The sequence below is a fragment of the Aythya fuligula genome, chromosome 1, assembly GCF_009819795.1.
Source record: "Aythya fuligula isolate bAytFul2 chromosome 1, bAytFul2.pri, whole genome shotgun sequence".
NCBI lineage: Eukaryota > Metazoa > Chordata > Aves > Anseriformes > Anatidae > Aythya > Aythya fuligula.
The window spans coordinates 114,549,457-114,567,646 of NC_045559.1; the positions used below are offsets into that span (position 1 = coordinate 114,549,457).

General features: G+C 39.9%; 1 protein-coding gene across 1 annotated transcript; it reads left to right on the plus strand.

The window, feature by feature from the left end:
• Positions 1-1,242: 1,242 nt before the first annotated feature.
• On the plus strand, positions 1,243-17,742 carry LOC116491433 (interferon-induced GTP-binding protein Mx-like). The gene is given in 14 exon segments (XM_032191364.1): positions 1,243-1,495; positions 2,985-3,180; positions 4,625-4,659; positions 4,661-4,763; positions 6,178-6,332; positions 7,937-8,075; positions 8,661-8,859; positions 10,284-10,362; positions 11,309-11,431; positions 12,025-12,166; positions 12,746-12,904; positions 13,631-13,707; positions 15,146-15,388; positions 17,390-17,742. Coding segments are annotated over 14 exon segments (2,121 nt in total). The 5' UTR covers positions 1,243-1,258; the 3' UTR covers positions 17,624-17,742.
• The last annotated feature ends 448 nt before the right edge of the window (positions 17,743-18,190 follow it).

An 18,190-nucleotide genomic window follows, 5' to 3' on the forward strand; every position in this document is an offset into this window, starting at 1 on the left:
TGTCGATTAAAGGAGACAGGAATATTTTAAAAAGTACTGCTTTATTAAAAAGAGACTGAATAGCAATTAAGGAAGTAATTTGTTTGTAAACTTCTTTTATGCATTGGAAAAATAGCTTATGTTGTGTCTAATCTTCCTGTTTTGACATCTGCTAAAAAGACAAAACCTGTATGCTTAATTCAACTAAAAACATCAAAGGACAGGAGTTACTTTCAGAAAAAAAAAAAATGTGTTACTTTCAGAAAAAAAAAATGTGTTTTTTATCATTCATAATTTCAAAACTTCATAATTTTCCCAAGTGTTTAGCATAAGCAGATTTGGGGAAAGACAGGCAGGTTAATATATATATATATATATGTATATTTATATTATATTTAATTTATATTTAATATATATATTAATATATATATATATATTTTTTTAATAATGCTTTTTTGTTTGTTTGTTCTGTTTATTTCTTTAAATCATTCTCTCTGGAAATCACTTTCCCAGGAATATGCCTCATCCCTGGCATTCATTTTCACTGGAATATGGGACTATGCTGACCCCAGCCTCCATTCTCTGTTCCTCTGCACTGCTTGGTGGGAGGACTTAAATGAGGGTGGATGAATGGAAGGTGGTTTTGGTTCGCTTTTAGTGTCTCACTGCTCTAGGCTGCTAGTAATAGGCAGTAAGTTACACTGATCTCCCTATGCTGAGTCTGTTTTACCCGTGACAGTAGTTGATGAGTGATCTCCCTGTCCTTGTTTCAACCCATTATCTTTTTCCATTGTATTTTCTTCTCCCCCCCCCCTTCCCCCCCCCCCATGTTCTCTTGAGGAGGGAGAATGAGAGAGGATGTTCTGGAGTTTAGCTAGCCATCAGTGTGAAACCACCACCTCCCCCCCCCAAAAAAAAAAAAAAAAAATATTAATAATAATAACAATCTTGTTTACCCTGTAGCAAATTCTCTTTTTTTTTTTTTTTTTTTAAAAAAAAAAAAAAGGCCTAAGTGAGGTGGGGAGAAGTGTTTCAACTCTGGAGACCAATTTTACTGATTTGAAAAGAATTCTGCCACTTAATCTCTGCTAAGGGTTTGAACCAGTAGGTAAAAACAGTGCTTTGATTTTCTGTGCTGTGGTTTCTGTTGCAAGTTGGAGTCACTCAGTGCCCCATGTTTGATTTCAGAAGCTGTACAAAAGAGTGGTTGGAGCTGATAAGAATCACTACTCAGCATAACACAGACAAGCCACATAGCAAGCCAGAAGACCAGTGGAACATGTACAGCCAGTACAGCAGAAGTCCCAAGTTCAAATCAATGGCCAAAAGACGCAGTCCTAACCTGATGAAAGATGGTTTTCAAACACTTTTCTCACCAGTATGTACAGAAGCTTCTGCAGTGCCACTGCCACCAGACTTGAATGATGAAATAGATTTTCCTGTGCCAGAGCAGACTACCAGAGAGTCTCAACACGAGCAGAAGGTGTCCATGAATCTGCACGAAGGAGAACAGGACGTGGTAAGGCAAGCAGCTTGGAACAGCACAGATCTTCTCATGCTCCCCTTTGTGCTTCACTTTGTGCTCCAAATGAATTTTTCTGTTCCTTCAGGCACTTGTTAAGTCTAAGCAGAGGAGAACTTTGGGGATCAAGGCCAAGCACTCATTTGTGTAGCTGGGAAGATGTGTGCCTACCATTAATCGGAAGGCATAAATAGTGTAGGTGTGGTAAAAAGCACGGCAGAGTCATAGCAGCCAACTTAATGTGTGAGATACATCTGTTTCATTAGGAACAATTAGCAAGCATTAAATGGGAATCCTAAAATCTGAGATACTCTTTATTTGAGGCTCTGCAACCTTCAACAGAAATATAAAGAAATCTTAAAAATAATCTGTTGTATATATAACACTGGAAAAGATTTTTTTTTAAGTCTTTTTTTTTTTTTTTAATTAATGGGGTTCCTTGAGAATGGTTGGGATTTACTAGCCAGCAAACACTGTAATGAAGATACTGGGGAAGGGTTAACAATATGGTTTTTAAATTCCTGCAGCTAGGGACGTGTACCCCCTTTCTTATCTTGAAAGAAAAATCTGCTTTCTGATTACATCTGACAGATATTTTCAGAGGTGGCTTTCTTATAAAAAAAGTGATGGTGGTGGCCTGTTACGGTCTGTAAAATACTGATATTCTCAAAATTGCATTTCTGGAGATGGCCAACTGGAATACAGTGAGAGGAATTGAGAGAAGGCACCAGGATGATCTTTATACACTTAAATAGACATCTTTAACAGCAGGTGGACCAGCTGGGTAAGGGTTGGAAATTACTCAGTCTGGTTTCATGAAAATGAAGAGCATGTGTAAAATACCTTGCAGTTAGTATTAAATAATAATAATAATAATTCAAAAGGCAAAAAGAGAAAAGATATCATGAGATTATCATGATATCATGAGATTTTAGCCACCTACTAAGAACACCACAGCAGAATGATTTGGTGTTTGCTCAACAACTAAATCTCCAAACTTCAAAACAAAGATTTGATAATCTTCTCTGTACTAAATTGTTTTATTACGGTGACCAGTCTGTACTTGCATACATATCCTTCAGTACATCTGTAGATGACTGGAAGAAAATGTCAGTTATTAAAAAAAAAAAAAAAAAGAAAAAAAATAAAAAAAAAAAAAAAAATTTAATTTTTAAAACCCCTTTCACTTTTCACCTTTCAGGACAGCATACAAAATTTATTATTTTTACCAAGGTTGTTTCAGTCACTGAGCCAACCTCAACTGATTTAGCTATATTTACAATCATCCATTTATAGCATGGAGGTGCAAGGATGCATAGTGATAACGAGGTACAGCAGAAGCTAGTACATAAGGCCTACTAGAGAATGATGAACTGGAAAATGTGCCAAGAAGAATGTTGGGGTTTTATTTGTTTTGTTTTGTGGAAATAATTTATTTTAAAATTATGGAAAATTCATAAGATCACTGTAAGTTTAACTCCAGCAGGCAGCAGAACACACCTTGTACAATCAGTATGAGGAGAAGATCCGGCCTTGCATTGATCTCATTGACAGCCTGAGAGCACTTGGAATAGAAAAAGACCTGTCATTGCCTGCAATCGCAGTGATTGGAGACCAGAGCTCTGGGAAAAGCTCCATCCTCGAAGCCCTGTCTGGTGTTTCTCTTCCTAGGGGCAACGGTAAGAAATCACCTTCTCAGGTTCTCAGCAGAATTTCACTCTGATAAAGTGAAACATTTTTTGATGGTGGTGTTTTTTTTCCTGGTATCTGGGAGTAGATAACACCATGACTGAGACTATATCTGAATGATGAGACTCCAGGGGCTTTCTTAGCTCTGGTTTCCAGCTGAAGAAATGGATGTGAAGGTGGGGCACCGTAGTGTTACCCAAACAGGTCACATGGTTTGGGTGGTCAAAGGAGCAGGAATAAGAAGCATGTAGTATAGCATACTTGTGTCCAGGCCGGGAGCCCCCAGCACAAGAAGGATGTAGATTTGTTAGAGCAGGTCCAGAGGAGGGCCACAAAGATGATCAAGGATCTGGAGCACCTCTCCTATGAAGAAAGGCTGGGAGAGCTGGGGATGTTCAACCTAAAGAAGAGAAGGCTCTGGGGGGACCTCACTGCAGCTTTTCAGTACTTAAAGGGGTCTTATAAAAAGGATGGAGAAGGACTCTTGGGAAGATAATGATAGGACAAGCAGGGAAAGGTTTTACACTAAAAGAGGGGAAATCTAAATTAGAGGTTAGGAGGAAATTCTTCACTCAGAGGGTGGTGACGCACTGGAGCAAGTTGCCCAGAGAGGTTGTGGATGCCCCATCCCTGGAGGTGTTCAAGGCCAGACTGGATGGGACCCTGGGCAACATGATCTAGTGGGTGGCATCCCTGCCTATGGCAGGGGATTTGGAACCAGATGATCTTTGTGGTCCCTTCCAAACCAAGCCATTCTATGATTCTATGATACTTGCCTGAAACTGTAGACAGGCTGAAAGGCAGCAGCATCATCTAACCATGTGTATTTTCCAGCAAAGAGTGACTAGTTTGGAAATTTGCTTCTGGTTTTTGTTAGTTAGTTAGTTTGTTTTTTGGACCAAGATTTTCTTACAGATTTTTTTTTGTTTGGCAAAAAATGTATATCTTTGCTTATTAGCATATGGATATCAGAGAAGATAATTGGAAGACTTCATTTGCAGCTCAGGAAGATTAATTTTCCAGCTTCATACATGTGTGTGCATCTACATACATGTAGATGCACACACATGGGTTCTACAAGTCCTGTATTGGCTGTCAATATCTGAGCACATTTAGGCTTTCAGGCTGGACTTGAGAAAAAAGGTTTTATTTCATAATATGTAGGCACAGCATCAAAACCAGGTCATGCAGAAAGGAACAAATCTCCATCCTTGTAGGTTTGCAAGGCAAGACTTGGCTGGCCAAGCCACATTTGACATCACATAATGCTGGTGACACCAAGTGGGAAGTCAGATGAGTGTCCTTTGGCCATGTCCCTTGAAACTTTTCTTTACAGCTCTCTGAAATATTAGGCAATGCTGTGCACACACACTCTCTGTCTCCCATGTATCACAACTGCTAATGGCATTACCTCTGTCTTTGGCATCACTGTAGGTATCGTTACTCGATGTCCCCTGGAACTTAAACTGAAAAAAAATACCCAATTCGCAGGAATGGAAAGGGAAACTTTCTTACCGCAATATCAGTACAGATCTGCAGCATGCATCAGAGGTGGAGAATGCAATAAGAAATGGTGAGTTGTAGCATATTGCCCTGATCTGAATTGCTCAATCTCCTTTGAACCCTTGTTCTGCTTCCTAGGCTGAGCTGAAGTCTGTGGACTAACACAGGGATCATAGCTGCTAAAAGCTGAATTCAAAGCAGACGAAGGTGAGGGAGTGCAATATACATGCAGGTTAAGAAAGTTGTGCTACTTATTGCTTCAGTGATGAAGATGGTCCATGATGTCTGATAAAAGCTCAGGCCATGTCCTCAGATAGCTGCCATTTGCCCAGTTTGGGGAGTGTGTCTGTCAAGCTTGAAACATGAGAAGCCCTAAATGGTTTGTGTCATCAGCTCAAAACCTTGAGGAATGCTTGTGGTGTCTGTGGCTGGAAATCCAATGATTTTGGAGAAAGTTAAAAGATTACAGAGTGAAGGGCATACAGAGCTCCCATCAGTTAGTGTGACCACAGCCTCAGGGACTGCCCTTCCCATGTCACATCTTTACTTTTATTGTATTTCCTGTGGTAAAAGAAAACATTTTTCATACCTAAAAGGTAGTAAGCACTTGCCCTAAATGTGAAAGTGAGATTGTTCATATTTCCTTGACTAGGACAGCTCCACAATGTTGTTATTCAATGTAATGTTTCATCAGTTTTTCAATATGTTATTTGGAGATTTTCAATATATCCTTCAAAAACTGCAAGGTAGGTGGTATGATTTGAATAAGCTAATTACAGAGCTGAAAATCTTTAATGAGAATGGTCACAGTGTCTCCCTGCTCCTCAGTGCTGCTCACAGTCCATCATTGCCTTATAAGATCTGGGACAAAATGCCTGGCCTCTCAACGTTACTATCAACGTGTGAAGAATATAGATTAGTACCTACTGATCTTTTAAAACACCCAAGAATTAATGTCTACAAAGTATCTTGATGTTGAGGAATAATTTCTGCAACTGAATAATACCTTATCCTATCACTTTTGTTATTAATTATTTGTATGTATTTTGTCTTCATATGTTGCAGTCCACAAGCATATGGTCTGTGAAATACTGCAGTTCCCATTCCAAAAGGACTCCACATAGTCCATAATAATTTCCTTAGATTTTTGCAGAAATAGAGAAATAGATTTACATTCATGCCTGCATCTGGGAAAGAAAAAAAAAAAAATCATGCCTAAAATGACTAGTTGCCTAGGTGGTAGTATGTACTTCCTGAAGTCATCATATTCACAGAATCATGGAATCACAGAATTTCTAGGTTGGAAGAGACCTCAAGATCTTTGAGTCCAACCTCTGACCTAACACTAACAGTCCCCACTAAACCATATCCCTAAGCTCTACATCTAAACGTCTTTTAAAGATTTCCAGGGATTCCCACTTCTTCTTCACTTCGATGCATCATTTGAAGCCTGTATTCATTGCTTTGCTCTTTTCCCCTTGCAGCTCAGGATGTTGTGGCTGGTACAAAGGGCAACATTAGTGGAGAACTAATTTCCCTAGAAATCTGTTCCCCATATGTCCCAGACCTGACATTAATTGATCTTCCTGGAATTGCCAGAGTGGCCATGAGGAATCAGCCACAAGACATTGGGGAACAGGTAAAATGCAGTCTCTTATGCCAACCTATGGAAAGACTCATTTTTGTAACCTACCTTACATACAGATCTGTGCTGCAGGACATTGCAATAATTGTTCTGGGCTTCTGAACTAGAATGATAGCTATGCTAGCAAGCAGCCAGACCTTCAGGAAAACAGTCCTAATAGGAACAGCGATGACCAGGATCCACCCCAGGTGCCTGCCAGGGCAGCACAGAACATCCCATCCACACAGACCCAGGTCTCTGAACACAGCACTGCCCCTGGGCTAGACTGCATCTAGAGTTGGGATGCATCTAGGCTGGAGGATAGATGCATCCCAAGAGGGTTGTGTCTTCCCAGTGCTGGGGAAATATTGAGTTCTCCTATGTTATTCCTGAGCAAGAATGCAGATCAGCCCTCTTACTGGCTTGGTGTACTGTCATCCCTTGCTTACAACATACATCAGAAGGGTACTCATGCTCATTGTTCTCATCGCCTACCAGATCAGAAGAGACCCTTTCTGTAGTATAAAGAATATACATTAACGTGGAGGCTATCTCTATGCTTCCCCTGGTGGCTTTTTGAGGAAATGCTGGGGAACACAAAACTCCAGAAGATGGGGTCGGCTGTGAGAGTGTTGTGCAGGAGCTGACTATATTGTCTCTCCTAAAATACCTTTACACAAGAATTTGGAATAAATGTAGAACAAATTAAACTAGACATATCAGCATTAAAACAGAAACATGGATGAATAGACAAAATAGACCGTCTGGTCTTCTTTCTCTAGGAAAGTGTTCATTTCACAATCAGAAAGTAACCTCCCCATTGTATTCAGAAGAAAGTGGCAGGTTTGATGTGACACTGCCCCATTGTACCCAGCTGCCTGCATGCTTCAGACATATAGCACTTATATGTCTGTGCTATAGCACTTTATCATGTCAGAAATTGGGATGAATGGGGGTTAGAGAAGAGACACCTTTACCAATACTCAGAATAAAGAGTTAAATTGCTTCAGTATAAACACAATAGAGCTGTGTGTGCCTTTTAAAATACAACACAAACTCTGAAAAATTCATTTGCTTTGGCATTGAAGCATAGAAATGTTACCAACTAGGTGTCATGAGAGATGTTTTTTCACAAATCATCCACAGAAAGGTAAGCCAAAGATATTTTTTCTCCTTTCAGAGACACAAATTTCATGTCAGGATAGTGACTTCCTTTCACTCCATAAGTGTGTAACTAGGCATCATAACTCATTTTTCTCATGTGAGATTATTTATGAAATATCATTAGTACTTTCTTAATGAAAGATGATATGTATGTGTTTAAATTTTACATAGTATGAGGGGTTAAATTTTCTCTAATTTACATATTTTTTTCAGGACAAGCCTAACAATAATCTGCTCTCATTCACATTAGGTGTTTTGATTTATCTTTATGTAGGAAAACAGGCTGCATTCTTCTGTTGACACATTTCCATGTTATCCTTTACTATTTAATAGCATTCTCAGTGTATGTGACACTTCGTGTCATCAGACAGTGAGGTGGCTTATATTGCTAGAAATGCTCATATCCTACATGCAAACATTTGATTTCACTGAATTACTACTGTATTACATTTCAGATCAAAATGCTAATTAAAAAAATTATTAGCAACAAAGAGACAATCAATTTGGTAGTGGTGCCATGTAATGTGGATATTGCAACAACAGAAGCACTGAAAATGGCTCAAGAGGTGGACCCTAAGGGAGAAAGGACACTTGGTAAGATATTTTTTTGACTGCAAGTATGAATCTTTTACTTCCATGAAAGTCAAATGTTTTGCACTGCACACCAGAACTGCAAAGTTCTAGTTCAAAGCTACTAGAAGGGAAAAATAAAATAAAATAAAATAAAATAAAATAAAATAAAATAAAATAAAATAAAATAAAATAAAATAAAATAAAATAAAATAAAATAATAAAATAAAATAAAATAAAAATATCTAAATAAACTGTTTACAAAGCTGGAGTAGTTCTAAACATACCTCAGTTTTGAGTCTTACTGGCATTCCCACTGTAAATAACTGGAAATTGACAATCTCAGAGTTACTTGTGGGAAAACCTTGCTGCTCCCTGCTAAAAAGGTTTGCAAAGCAATAGGCATGGTGGGAACCCTACTATAGAGCAAATATTACAGTGCAAGGTCCAGGAGCTGAGAGCTTTCTAGAAGAGAAAATGAAACGAAGAACAGCTGCTTTGTAAAATGCTGCAGGGAACATTTCCACTCTGACAGCTAGATGTCCTACTGCACCTCTTCCACTGTCAACTTCTGTACCTGACTAACTTTCTCTTTGGGTGACTTCACAGGGATCCTCACAAAACCTGATCTGGTGGACATAGGAACTGAAGAGTCCATCATTAGCATAGTACAAAATGAGGTCATCCCCCTCAGAAAAGGCTACATGATTGTGAAGTGTCGTGGTCAACGTGACATCCACAACAAACTGACCTTGGCATCTGCCATCGATCAGGAGAGACAATTCTTCGAGACTCACAAATACTTCAGGTACTTCTCATATAAAGGACCTAACCCAAAGCATATTAAAGTCACTTCAAATCTTCCTGTTGACGTGTTGAGATTTAAGTTAGGGTTAAAACCAAAAATTAATTATACTCACTATTTCTCATTGTCCATGTAGTATTGCTTTCTAGTAAGCCAGAATAATTTTACATGGCAAATACTCTTTTAAAATATATTTTTGTTGCACGTTTGATTTGTAACTCTCCTTGACTCTGACTTCATGAGAGGAAGTTTGGCTGAGAAGTTGCCAAGCAGTAAAGGACCTGGGGGTATTGGTCAACAGCCGGCTGAATATGAGCCAGCAGTGTGCTCACGTGGCCAAGAAGGCCAACAGCATTCTGGCTTGTACCAGAAATAGCATGGCCAGCAGGACAAGGGAGGTGATCGTCCCATTGTACTTGGTTCTGGTGAGGTCACACCTTGAGTACTGTGTTCAGTTTGGGGCCCCTCACTACAGGAAGGACATCAAGGTACTGGTACACAACCAGAGAAGGGCAACAAAACTGGTGAAGGGAAGGGATGAGAATGCAAGTGTTACAAGAAGGGGCAGAGGGAACTGGAGTTGGTTAGTCTAGAGAAGAGGAGGCTGTGAGGGAGACCTCATTGCTCTCTACAGCTACTGAAGAGAGGTTGCAGCAAGGAGTCTGTCAGCCACTTTTCCCGGGTGACAAGTGGTAGGATGTGAGGAAGTGGCCTCAAATTGGGCCACTTGGGATGTTTAGGTTGGATGAAGGAAAGAATATCTTCACAGAGAGGTTGGCTGCCCAGGGAAGTGGAGAAGCCCCCATCCTGGAGATATTTAAGAAACGTGGATGTGGCACTAAGGAGCATGGTTTGCTGATGAGACTCAGTAGGCAAGTTGATGGTCAGACTTGATGATCTTGAAGGTCTATTCCAACCCAGATGACTCTGATTCTAAGTGCAATTAACCTCAGGAGATCAGAATAGTCCCAAAGAAGTCAAGTTATGCATCTGAGCACAACCAGTTAAGTACTGAAGTATTTCTGTTCACTGGAAAACACCACGAAATTCAGTATGATAAAAGATAATGTTTGTGCTGATGTTTCCCCAGAAAACAACTCAGCAGCAAATCAATCATTACATGAAGAATAACAGGTAAAAAGGATTTTGAACCGGCATACTTCCCACATGAAGGAATAACAGCAGTACAATAATCTGTTGTTAGAAATGGCCATTTTTTAATTCTTCTCTGTTTCCTTTGGCTCCACTAGTTGCAGTGGCTGTTAAGCAAATCTTGCAGAGAAGATGTGGATTCCACAGAGCCCTTGGCTGCTGCCGCATTTTTATTTTTTTTTTTACTCAGTGTGTGCAGCAGAACATCATCAGTGCTGCCTCCTTACCTTGTAAACATGGTCTGTCCCAAACCTCCTTTTCCCCCTTTTTTGCAGCATTCTTCTGGATCAAAACAAGGCTACTATTCCTCATCTGGCAATGAAGCTCACAAATGAACTTGTGGCACATATTATTGTAAGTAACAGAGGTGTCATACTAAGCTATGTGTACCAGTTACTACCTAAAAATACATCCAACCCTTCCCCCTTGAACTGCAATATTTTTTTCTTTATATGCATACATAACTATCCTTCTTATACTTAAAGGATACTTAACTATCCTTCAATATGGCAATCTGAGAGCAAATTGAGGTGAGAGTTAGAGGCAAGGAAAACCATGGTATGTCCTCAGATTTGCCTTTAAGCAAAGGATTGGCAATAAGCAATTCATTTAATCTGCTTGTGTATTATAACCCCTGCCTTTTAAATGGCAGTCATGATACTTTTTTTGTCTGTAAAGTGTTGATAGGGTGAGCAACAAGTTACTACTATCAGCTTTCTAAAACACAGTAATTTCTATCAAGTGAAAATGTCTTCAAAATCTCAATTAAGATGTAATTATTTTATGATACTAGTAAAATAATATATTTTATTATTTTATAGAAATATATCCAAAATAATATAAGCTGTTCCATGAAGGGAAATGCTAAAATACAACAATCATCTAAACTCAGCCCTGAAGGAGGAAAAAAATCTGTATTTATGTAAATTTACATTAAAAAAGCAATCAAACAGACATGTCCAACCGTGTATTTGTCAGGAATAGAAGGATCAGTACATTCCCATCACAAGCTGCCAGGAGACACTTTTTGGCTCACTGTATGTGAAGCCTAGACTGCAGCTCCTCTGCAGGGAGGTCCACCCCGGTATCTCAGGTAGCCCCTGAGACATATAAGGCCACATTTGCACGGTGGTGCTATCCCACCGTGACTCTTGGGATGCAGGTGACATGGAGTTATTTGACTTGAGAGCAGCAAAGGTCATGTACAGGCCTAGGTCACTCCTGCAGCTATTTTGTTTTCCTTCCCAAACCAGATGTGTTCAGCCTACCTAACAGTCCTTCTTTCCTGTCTACCTTCCAGAAAACTTTGCCTACAATAGAGAACCAAATACGTGAGGTGCTGCAAAAATCAGTGCAGGAACTACAAAAATACAGACGAGGCACACCCACAGTAGAAGCAGAAAAGCTGGCTTTTCTCACAGATGTAAGTATCAATATTGATTTAGTTACAGAGTTGAGCAGACCTTTTTAAAGATAGCAAAGCAACAGGATGGACCAGGGAGCTTCTTGGATCTGTCACTGCAGGGTTTTGAGAGCTACCTAGGCAGACCTCTGGCAGGAATACATTATACCTGCAAAAATTTTGGACTGCAGGACTTCATGTTCCTGTCTAGCAATTTTTTTCCTCTGATTATGTGACGAAAGAGCTCAACAACAAACTGTTTGATTGGTCAAAATCAAGCATCTCAGAGAATGAAAATCTACACTCTTTTCTGCCCAGCTCACTGAAATTCTCTGAAGAGTTTCCATTGTTTACAGCACTCGTGAGAATAAATGTCTTACTGATATCAATATGTCCATTACAATTTAGTAAATGGTTCTAAGAATTCACAGGGAAAGAAAAAAAAAAAAAATGCTAAGAGCATAAAAATTCTAAGGAAGGAATATTTTCAATTAATCCTATCTCACCATCACAACAGCAGATTTACTTAACAGGTATAAGTTAGTCTGAAGAAATGAAACTTTAGTACATTGTGGTTTTGTTTTGTTTCGTTTTTTCTTTTTAATTCATTACAGTTGATCAAGCTATTTAATCAAGATGTCTCTCGGGTGATACGTGGAGAGGAACACTTGTTTGGAAATGAAATCAGACTTTTTGCAAAACTCCGCAAAGAATTTCAAACATGGGGACTACTTCTCATGGAAAATGCTGACAAGGGTAGGTATAGGAAACCATCATTTACACCTTATTTGAGAGAAGCTAGGAGCATTTATCTGCTGTTATGCAAGGCAAGTTATGCTTTGATTCTTAGGAACAGAGACCCAGCTTGCTGTCTTTACAGAGATGTCTGAGCCTCTCTTCTCTCAGCAGAGCAATAAAAGCAAGCCTGTGAACCCTGGCAGAGAATTGGGTGCTGATTCTCTGAACCGTTCTTCTCAATAACAGAAAATACAACAATAATAATATTTATACGATGTAATTAATTAGTTTTGTTGGTATTGTTGTTATTATTCATGTTTTGTAATTTTGGTCTTTTTTGTTGTGGTTTGGTTTTGAACTCAGCAGTGACTGGTACTGGCCAATATTGTGAGGGTAGCATCTCCACGAAGAACCAGTATTTCTGAGCTCCATTCTGCAGTAACCACGTTGCTTGAAAGATGGGCTCAGTAGTTGTTATTCACAAGAGCATTTTCAAAGACAAGAAAGAGACTTTCTTTAAGAAACTTAAGAGAATTTCTTTAATCAGAAATTTATGCAGTGACTTAGTAGTAAAGCAATGTTATCTTAATATTACAGTTCAAAAAAGCATACCCAGTAAAATGTGGAAATATGAAGACCAGTACCGTGGACGGGAGTTTCCAGGCTTCATCAACTACAGGACGTTTGAGGACATTATAAAAGAGCAAATCCTAGACCTAGAGGAGCCAGCTATTGTGATACTGAACAACGTGATCCGTATGTTTTACAGGCCACATGAGGCCATCACATGGGTGACGCTGATGTGCCTGATAATTTTGTTTTGACATGCTCTTCAGAATTTGTTAACACGCTTCCCCATGGCTGGGAATGGGGAGTTAGTTAACTATAATAGATAACACTGTAATGAAGTGGTGCAGTGGAAGTACCTGGTACCAGCCAAGCTGGTTGGTATTCCCAGGTGCAAGGAGTGGCATGCACAAAACCTAAACCAAGATTCTAGCTTCTTTGCCAGTTCTTTGCATGTTATATACATTAAACAGCGACTGCTGGGAGGGGGGGAAAGGGATTTACGTATCCAGTAAAAAACACCAAAGGAAAAAGTATGTCACTATTCCCATGTTTGCCTTAGAAGGGAGCTTTGGCATCTGTGCCAGACTCAGTGCTTCCCTGGGAAGGCCACTCTGAGGTGTGCTTACATGGCCAAGTGATGAACCACCTGGTCAAACACAGCTGCAAGCACATAAATTGCTTTATCAATGAAATCTCAGCAATATTTAATTTCTGACAAGATAAGTAAGTGGTTACAGGAGGTCTTGAATGGCTCATGCTCTTCAGCCTAGAAATCTAAATTCCCATCTGTCTATATTAGTTATAAGGGCATACTGCAGAAAGCAAGTGGTTTTCCCAAGCCTTGTATTGCCAATAGCTTTAAAAACTTATTTGCTTACCTGACTTTATTTTGTCTGTCTGTTCTTCCCTTAGGACTGGTTGAAGAGAAATTTCTGGAGCTCACTAACAAGCATTTTGCTAATTTTCAAAATTTAAATAGAGCTGCTCAGGTGAGGAACTAGCTATAACCCGAGATAATTCAAGAGCAAAATAGAATGTAATTTGTAAATACAGCCACGCTTATGGTACCTATCCCGTTGTTTTACCTATATGCAACCATGCAATGTCATGACAGTCTATGATTTGTATAAAGTAAGTAAGAAATTGAAAACAAACGTGTTTGTAATGACACTAATGAAAGTGCATTTTTCTTTGCATTCTGTGCACAGAAAATGTGGTGTGGCTGCCTTGAAAAGTCTATCATTAATTTCAGTTCTAAGTCCTGCAATGATTTCTAAGCATGTCGGTAGCCTCTGAGCACTGCGGGGGTGCTTGTTGCTTTCTGAAAGGAAAGCCAGGGTGTTAGCCAGGGCAAGCTTCTCACCTTTGACAAAAAGGAACAGTGGCAGACAAGCCAAAAATCATTTAACCATGAAAGCCAGCATACTCCTGTTCACAGTTTGGAGGCTTCCAGGTTTTGGGGTGGAGTTAAATGACATTGATGTCCTCAAAGACCTTTTCTGTGAAAGAGCTTTGAGGAAGAGGTGAGAAGCATCGCAGGCCAGCCAGAAAGCAGAGCCCACTCACATGGCACAATGGTTAAAGGGAAACTCAAAGGCAAATGTGAGTGAAACAGGTGATTTGCTATGTGACTTGCATGGCCAAATCCTACCAAAGTCCCAAGTCAACCAGACAGCAAGCAAATAACCTATTTCAGCCAAGCACAGAGGAATTTTGGGTGCATCTTTAGGCACAGCACAATCAGAGAAATTAAGAAAGGAAGAGGTTTTGGCAGAGTCTGGAAACAAACAAACAAACAAACAAAAAAAAAACTATTCTGATGCAGGGATGCTAAGGTAGCATTTTAGGAGACCTTAAGGATGACTAAGGGGAATTTGTTGCTCCTGCAGGCTTCTAGGTGGAAGCACCAAAAAGGCCAGAAAGCATCAGATTATTTTAATGAAGATGCCAGATAGCAAGGAGGTAGACAAGGTTGGTTTGCTGACAACGGACAGGAAACATCAGTTTTTGAGACCAGTAGGAGGGGAAATGGATTTCATTTCAGTGCCTGCTATCACAGCTTAGTGCAAGAGGGACAAGCAATTGAAATGCATGCAAAAGCATCCAAAAGGCATGCAAAAAAGAGGGCTGGCTGAACTAATTTCTGGCAGTTGCTGCTTGTTCCCACCAATCTTGGTATTTTCCCTCAGGGTCCAAGCACCAGGGTATGATTGAACCCACTCCTGTTTAATGGAGAGACCAAATGCTGCCTATTCCTGCTCTTTCTGCAGTGGCAGAGGAACCTGCAGCTAGAGCATTACTGCATGCACCAAGAGCCAACCTGGGATTAGCCAGTGTTGCAGTGAGGTGTGGAATACCACATCCACCTCATCTTGCCCCAAGGACACTGCTAAGCATCTCAGAACTTTTTTTTTTTTTTTTCCCTAGGCCAGAATTGATGTCATTAGAAATACACAAGCAATGAATGCTGAAAATCACATCCGGAACCAGTTTAAAATGGAGAGAATCGTATACTGCCAGGATAACATCTACTTGGATGATTTAAACTCTGCCAAGGCAGAAATACTCAGCAAAGACGGTGGGAAGGAGAAGATCAGTTTTGGATCCGTTTCAGATAAGAATGCCATCTTCATCCAGGAAATGATTTCTCACACGAAGGCCTATTTTACTGTGAGTTTACAGCCTATAAGCCAGCACAGCAATGCTCTCTGGCTGGCTTTTCCTATGGGGACAAGTGCTGGGGGGATGGAAGGACTGTTACTTACCTGGTTTAGGGGAGAGGAGAAGATGGGGGAGAGCTGTTAGCCTTGTAATGAAAAGTTATTGATACTCAGATGATGGCAAGACCCGTATTCCAGTAAAGGAGCTTTGATCATGCATATCCTGCTACCTCCAGAAAGTGGTTGCTGTGGCTGCCAGTTGGGTACTAACTCATGGGGCGGGAGGAGTGGTAATCAGATGTTTGGTTAAAATGAATTTGGCTCTATATAGAGATCAGGTGAATATAACACATTGCAGATAGCTCAGCAGGTGTTAAGCAAAGAAAATTGGGTACTTTAATAAAAGAATATTTCAGAGCAAGAAAGCAAAGAGAATGCATAGTATCAGAAGGTGCTTTTGGTCTCTGTTTCATAGAACTCACTCAGAAAGCACCAACTTAATATTAATAATGCAGTAACTTAGGTAGTGGTTCACCTTGAATTTCAATAGCAAGGTTTTGCCAAATTCTTGCAATTAAACGTTCGGGCTACTCTTCCAGATTTCCATACTGAGAGGGAGAGAAAGCCATCAGTTTTAATGGAGCAAGAGATAAAAGCAGAATTGCATAAGCTTCTTCCCTCCAGCCTCACAATACCCTCTGCTATACCACAAAGTCTTGAGTTGTACATTTTTGTAAATGCCCTAAACAGCCTTTTCAACAATCACCAATGGATGCCAGGGCATCACATCTCCATGCAACTTATGAGAGGCCAAATAGATGAGATGAGATGAAATGAGGGGAAAGCTCTTAAGCACCTATGGCCTTTGCAAATGGCAAGCATGAACCTGGCAAGCATGAACCCATGTCACCTATGGCAGGTCTGCCAGAGTTCTGGGTAGAGCTCTGCTGCAGAAAAACACCCTTTTTTAAGGCATCTACACCCCCCAGCAATAGTCAGCAGTGCCTGGAGGATGCATAGGCTCAGTAAGTCTCTTGCTGACTCAGCTGAACTGCTCCTTATTACGAGATCTCTGCAAACTAGTAAGAGAAACTGAGTATCTAGTCTTCAGTATTTTTCACCATAAGTATGATCCCATCCTTGTAGATCAAAGATTTGCAGCTGCTGAGTTCCAAAGATATCTGAAGCCAAAAAAAAACTTAGACTTTTCTGGAGATGGTGGCCTAAACCCTTTAAGGCCTCCAAGGCTGGGTTCAGTTCCCTCCCAGCCTCGGAGAGGTTTTGCACCTCCCATCACCCAAGAGCACCAGCTAAGCCCCCATGCCCTGAGGCCATCTCTATGGAAATGGCCTCACAACTTCTTCTAGGACAATCTGTTTCCATTTGCATAGATAAGCCAGGCCAGAGAGTTGTTCAGGTTATGTAGAAAATTCTTATAGTTTTTCCAATAGATGTACTTGCAGCCCAGTCTCACTGTTGCTGAAGATGTTTTCCCTTAAGGGTAAAGCTTACTCCAAACCCGTCATAGTCAAAAGGACAATCACATTGAAACCCCATCTAGATATAGAAATCTGCTACCTTTTGGGGGGAACAAACAAAGCGCAATTTAATTTCCAGTACCATAACAGATTGGTGGTGTTCAGAGAGAACAGGTTTGATACCAGAAATTGTTGACAAGTTTTATTCGTGGGTATGTCCTAGCATAAATCTTAAAAATGATAGCCGATAGAGCTAAGTAGGGAATGAAATACCTTGGCTCTTATCCACAGAAAAACAACCAAAAAAAAAGGAACAGCTGATTTATTCCCATAAATCTTAACTTTTAGATTTTTAGGCATGAGAGAGACTAACAGGAAACATTTTTTAGTTCCTAGAAGCACTCACTTTTTGAACAGTAACTCAATGTAACAGTTTAAAACATGCTGTCACTTAGTAGATTACCTATAGCCCCCTTTTTTTTTTTTTTCTTTTTGGGAAATAAATCTTGTAACTTTTTTTTTCCTCCTTGCAGGCAGCAAATAAACGCCTCTCCAATCAGATTCCTCTGATCATCCTATCTGCTGTCCTTCATGACTTCGGCGACAACTTGCAGACCTCAATGTTGCATCTTTTGCAAGAAAGGGAAAAATTAAACAGTTTACTTCAAGAGGACAGTGAAGCTGCTAAAATTAGGAATTACCTCAGTGGCCAAGTTAATCGGCTCAGCAAAGCCTACCAATGTCTGAAGGACTTTAGCTGTCTGTAGATTTCTTCACTTTTCAGACATATTTTTCTACTTTGATTTTCTAGTATTACTGATCTAAAACCCTCTGAAACATAAACACTGACCTTTACTGCCAATTTCTCAAATTTTCAAGAGTGGTCCATTCTGTCCTATTTTCCATAGTCTGTTACACACAAACACCTACTCTTGTTTAAAATGCTCCATTAGTAGAGATGTGGTTAAATGAATGTTATCCTACTTCTAAATGTTCATTTTATAAACTTTGTCTACTGTGCATATTTTGAAATATTTTTTAAAATAAAAGATTGAACTCCAGTTTTGGTGGGTCTGTTGTTTTTGCACTTACTGCCCATCCCTAGCGTTCCTCTGCTTCGCTCTGTGCTGGTTGCTGTATTTATTTCCTGCCCTTGCCTGAAGGATGCCTGTGCAAGGTGTCATCACTGTTAAGTCTCATCCCAGGAGGTAGAGATGGTGCGCACAGTGGGTATGCAACAGTTCCAGCCTAATGGGAAATACAGTTAACTACATCTGATAAGTATATCCCCAGGATTATATTATATCTGCTTCGCCTTTTTCAGATCTCAGAGT